We start from the raw sequence: 5,173 nt of genomic DNA, 5'->3' as shown, positions 1-5,173 counted from the left end.
CGTTGTGTTTATTTTTTATTGTTCATCGTAGCACCAAAGACAGAGCAAAATCAGAGCGAGGGAGCAGTGGCTTCCCCATGTTTTAGGCTAGCGAGGAGACGGCCCCGTCCCAGAACACGCACGTAGCACGGGACAGGTAGAGGCAGGAGAGGAGGGCACAAGTGACAGCTGAGTTAGAGGACCTGCCCTTCACGTTGGACGTGGGGCTGCCTCCAGAGTCCCTGTTTCAGTTCTTGGTATTCCGTGATCCGTGCTTACCTGTAGCAAAGCTGCTTGGTGCGGCCGGGGGACGAAGCCCCGCTTACACTACAGACGTGCCCGAAACCTGAAGATGCTTTCTGACCCTTTGCTCTCGCGGGGAGCGGAGCAGCGGCCTGCTGGCAGCAGAGATGGGTGCCTCAAGCTTTCCTTTCCTGCAGCTCAGGTGACGGGGCCGGACTCGGCCCTTGTGTAAACTGCGGGCAGGACGGCCCACGTGCAGCAGGCCCAGCTCCTTGGGAGTCAGGTTCTGTACTGAGGCTCAGCTCAGCTCACTGCTAGCATAGGGGGGGACAGGGAGGGAGGCAGTGCTGCGAGTGCTCGTGTCCTGGGCCTGGTTCTGCTCCCGGTGTCCCCGCTCTGCTGGCTCTGGGTGGCAGCAGCGCACTGGGGAAGTGGAGCTGCTCTTAACTCGCCCGGCAGACCCACAGACCTCCAAAGCATTTCATTGTCTCCTCTCGGAGAGGATTTCCCACGCCGACTCATTCAGGTTGTTCTTTTTTTTTCCCCTTTTTCTTTTCGGTTTCGGTTATTTTTTTTTCTATTTTTTTTTTCTTTTTTTTCCGACTCATTCAGGTTGTTCTTTTTTTTTCCCCTTTTTCTTTTCGGTTTCGGTTATTTTTTTTTCTATTTTTTTTTTCTTTTTTTTTTTTTTTTTGGAGATGGGGGTGGGTTTGGGGGCTGTTTCCTAAGAGTGGGACTGGGGGACTTTTTGCTTTTCCTTGTGCTTTCTTCTCTGGTCCTGGGGAGCAGAGGTTAGTAATGGGTGTTTTTGCTTATGTATCACATGCTAACGTTGTGTTCTCTTGCACAGAAAGGCACTCGAATCACTGAACTGCTAAACAGCTTCGACACTACTAGAGTATTAATGTTTATAAGCTTTACACAACTAGACTGGAACTAGACAGGGACTAACAGATTGTTTTGTATCCAATTCAGGGAAAGAAACAAGTCGGGATGCGTAACAGATACCTCAGTAAAATAAGCTGCAACCATAGCCCGGTCCCCGGTCGCCTCGCGGCGGGGGGGGCCGGCCGTTCAGACTGTGAAGAGTAACCCTTCCCCAGGCCTGGGTTTGACGCTGGCACTCGGTTTCTCACGTGTGTCCGGGTCACTACTGAGCTGCCGGGTCGTGGGGACGGGGTTATAGAAACCAGCAGCAGCGGGAGGGCGGAGGAGCGGGGAGCGGGGTGGGCTGGGCGAGCCCCCCCCCCCGGGCTCCCATTCATTTCACTCAGCGCGTTCGATTGTATAGTACTCAGGGTTTTGGTACTGCGGGTAGGACTGTTCCTCGGGTGAAGCGTTCCACTTTGCAGTGCGTCTCAATTCTCTTCCAACTCCAGACCAGCGAAAGTTTCACAGCGAGCAGCCAAAAAAATATATATATATAATAAGGATGAGAAGGCCCCGGCTGCTCGGTGCGGCCGCGGGACGGGAGCGCTGCCCCACGTCCCAACTCCGGGGTGGGGGCTGGGACGCGGCGCTCCGCAGGGATCCGGGTCCGAATGTTCTCACCAAACAGCGGCAGCAGCCTTGCTACTCGTTTTCTTACCTATTTAAAGTTAAAAAAAAAAAAAAAAAAAAAAGTAAATAAAAAAAGAAATGTGATAGCCTAGGCGGTGGATAAATACCTCAACGTCTCCTTCCAACAAGTGTCTGTATATGTTGTTGTTGGGTTTTTTTTTTTTTTTTCTATCTTACACGTTATCTGAATGTTTATATTCCAATAAACTTCTACCTCTTCACACGGTGACCCAGCAGCCTCTTTGGGGGCAGCGCTGGCGGGCGGGGGGGATCAGCCCCCGGGATTGGGGGGGGCCGTGCTGTGCGAGCCAGGGGGGCCGGAGACCCTCAGGGGGTTTCACCCCAAAGATTCCATCCTGGGGAGGGGTCCTCAGCCCCGTGCTCAGGGGCCTCCCGCAGCTGACAGCCGCTAAAACCAGGCTCGGAGGGACCTCCCAAGGGAGGGAGACGCCGTTCCTCTGAGCACCGAGTCGTTTCTGCCCACGCCTGCAGGAGGTCAGTGCATCCCCGAGGCGAGGAGCTGGGGTGGAATGGGGTCCTCCGCGGCGCACAAGGGGTTAACCTCCCGGCCACAGAGAGGGGCGGCCAGAGCGGCGCGGTGAGGGGCGGGGCAGGCGGCGGAAGCGGAAGCGGGGACAGAGCGGGAGTGGAGGCGCTGCTGGGCCAGGCCGGGCCGCGCCCGCCGAACGCTGGGGGGCCGAGGGGGCGGTGAGCGGTGTGACGCGGCCAGGGGCGGTTGAACGGCTCCGGGGGGCGTTCGGCGGCGCTCGGGGGGCGGATTTACCCCTCCAGGGGAGGTCCGAAGGCTCCGAGGGGCGGATTAACGGGGCCCGGGGGCGGTCTGACGGCTGCGGGGGGATGGAGGGCGGCGGCGGCGGCGGAGGAGGGCCGGGGCGGGAGCTGAGCGAGCCCCTTGTGCCCGCAGATGCACCACTGCAAGCGGTACCGCTCCCCGGAGCAGGAGGCCTGCTGGGGCCCGCGCTGGAAGAGGAAGCGCTCCCGGAGCAGGGCCTACGAGGGCCGCCCGCGCTGCCCGCCCCGCAGGGACCTGCCCAGGAGGTCGCGATCCAGGAGGTGAGGGCCGGCAGCGGGGCGGGCTGCGCTGAAAGTACGGCGGGGCCCGGCGTGCGCCAGGCTGTGCCCTGCCGTTGTGTTCCTCCCTCAGCCGTCCGCTTCTGAGGTGATCGCGGCTCAGAGCAGCGTTTCTACCGCCCCTGTTCTGCCAGCGTAATTCCACGCGCCCCGGCAACACGAACCAGCGTTCTGTGTGCCATCCCAGAATATCCTGGGTCGGAAGGTGCCCGCAGGGATCACCGAGTTTGGCTCCAACCGGCTGAAATGCCAACTTAGTTCTAATGAAAAAAAAGCCCAAGAGAAAACCTTTCAGCCCCTGCGTCCTCAGGCTCCGAGCCTCGTACAGGTTCCCTTGTACGGGTTCCTTGGGCCCCTTTGGGTTGGTATTGCTGAACCCCGAGGTTTCACAGAGGTACGGTTGGAGCTGCCAGGGGGGATTTTGGATAGCGTGCCCCAGGGCGGCCGCTGTCCGGGCAGGCAGAGCGACGCTTCATCCTCCATCCGAGGTGGAGTGACCCAGCACAGGTGCTCAGGGTGAACGTGGAGATGTATTCCTTGGGGATGTGGTTTAGTGGCCGTGGTGCTGGTTGGACTCGCTGACCGTAGAGGTGTTTTCCAGCCATAATAATTGCGTGATTCTACACGTATCCACGTTCTCTTAAGCTGTCAGCAAGGAAGTCAGTTGGCTGCCAAAGCAGAAGGGAAACAAAGCCAGGTTTCTGTCTGCAGAGCGATGAGGCTGTAGTGTGGTCTTGGTTGCAGCAGTGATTGCTCCTTGCTGCCAACTGGGTACAGGAGATGGCAGCAGCCTGGCCAGATGCGTGCCCAAAACGCTGCTGCTGATCACAATTGTGTTTATCATTGCCAGCACGCTGCGATTACTCTGTGCAGTGACATCCACCTAAAACATGGGTTGGCATGCGTGTGAAGCAGGGCTTGAGTGGAAGCTGCTTGATTAGACCTGCTGTAGCAGCTGGGATGCAGAAGGCAGCCGTGCTGCTGGGCTACGAGCAGCATAAAGCCTCCCTTGCAGCCCTTGGTTGTGGCTGGAGGCAGGGGTAGCCGTAGAGCAGAGACCAAACGTTCCCTCTGGCTCTTGCTAATGATCAGTGTGCCCGTGTACACCAACAGCGTGGGGGGGCTGGGTGGGGGGGAGAGATTCCAAATAATTGGGGGCTGAATGGAAGTTCGCTCATGTGAAGTCCGGATAATTGCCCAGAAAGCGAAATACTTCAAAGTACAAGTTTCCCCCACCGAAGGACCAAGGCTGTCTCGAAGCCTGCTTAATTCAAACCATGTGAAGGTTAGTGTTAATTTTTAAGGACAATCAGAGCGCCAAAGTTTTCCCCCTGCCCCCCCACCCCCTGCAAAAAAAATAATAGCTATATATATATATATATACGTGTTGCTTTAAAGGAAAGAATTAGAGAGGAGCTCGGAGAGGATGTGGCCCAGAGAGGCTGGAGAGGAAAACATGTTATTTATCTGAGCTTTGACCTAGGGGTAGTCTCAAGGATGCAATCATTTCCAGCCGTAGCACCGATATATTTTTTGCAAACACGTTGTTTTTCTGGCGAAGGAAGGGCTGTGCAAAAGGAAGTGGGGCTCAGCTGCACAAAACCTCCGTCCTCCTCCTTTCTTTTTGGCTCTGGCCGCAACCGTCCATCTCGAGTTGTTTTAAATGCAATCTCGGTGTTTGCACAGGGATATCTGCCTGGTGGTGCGAGCCTGATGGGCACCCGCGTAACCAAGAGGACGGGGAGAGGGGATTTCTCGCGGACCCTAAAGCTCGGGGAGTCCATAGGAACAAACAGCAGCACCCCGAGGCTGTGCTTCGGGAGCAGCACTGGGGAAAGGAAAGCAGGGCTGGGAATTTGGGGGGGAAAAAATAAGGGAAGAGAGGAAGAAAGGGAAGAAAAAGGACGGCAGGAGAAGGAGCGAGGCTGGGAGGGTTTCACGACGAACAAAGCATCTTTCATAGAGAAAGAAAAAAGGTTTCTTTTTTAATGATTACTATTATTCTTATTATTTTTTTTTAATCGAGCTGCCCAGCACGCCTCACCCCGCAGAACAGAGCCAGATTTTTGGGGGGGAACGGGAAACGTCTCTTTTGTGAATGAGCTTGACAGCCCCATCCCTGCACCCACCCAGCAGAGCGAGGTGCCCCCCCGGGGGGAGGCACAGCCCCATCCACCCCAGCACCCACAGCAGCGATCCCACCGCTCCCCCTCATCACCCACCGACTTTTCCCTGGGTGCCTTCGCTACACAAAGGGCTCGGGGGGGCTCTTTTTTTTTTTTTTTTTTTTCCCCCCCTT

The 5,173-nt window shown here is 56.6% G+C and overlaps 1 protein-coding gene across 2 annotated transcripts in view; it reads left to right on the top strand.

Annotated features, from left to right (window-relative positions):
- Positions 2,374-5,173, top strand: part of CLK3 (CDC like kinase 3) — a 9,757-nt gene continuing 6,957 nt past the window's right edge. The window contains exons 1-2 of one of the 2 annotated variants that reach the window (XM_021407435.1): positions 2,374-2,490; positions 2,708-2,856. In XM_021407435.1, coding sequence (XP_021263110.1) covers positions 2,708-2,856 — 149 coding nt within the window. In that variant the 5' untranslated portion in view covers positions 2,374-2,490. Of the gene's footprint in view, positions 2,580-2,707; positions 2,857-5,173 lie in introns of both variants that reach the window. The other variant, XM_021407436.1, reaches the window with a different exon arrangement.

This window comes from Numida meleagris, chromosome 9, assembly GCF_002078875.1.
Source record: "Numida meleagris isolate 19003 breed g44 Domestic line chromosome 9, NumMel1.0, whole genome shotgun sequence".
In the NCBI taxonomy this organism is placed as follows: domain Eukaryota; kingdom Metazoa; phylum Chordata; class Aves; order Galliformes; family Numididae; genus Numida; species Numida meleagris.
Note: the sequence above shows the minus strand (reverse complement) of the source record. Positions and strands in the feature narration are given on the sequence as shown.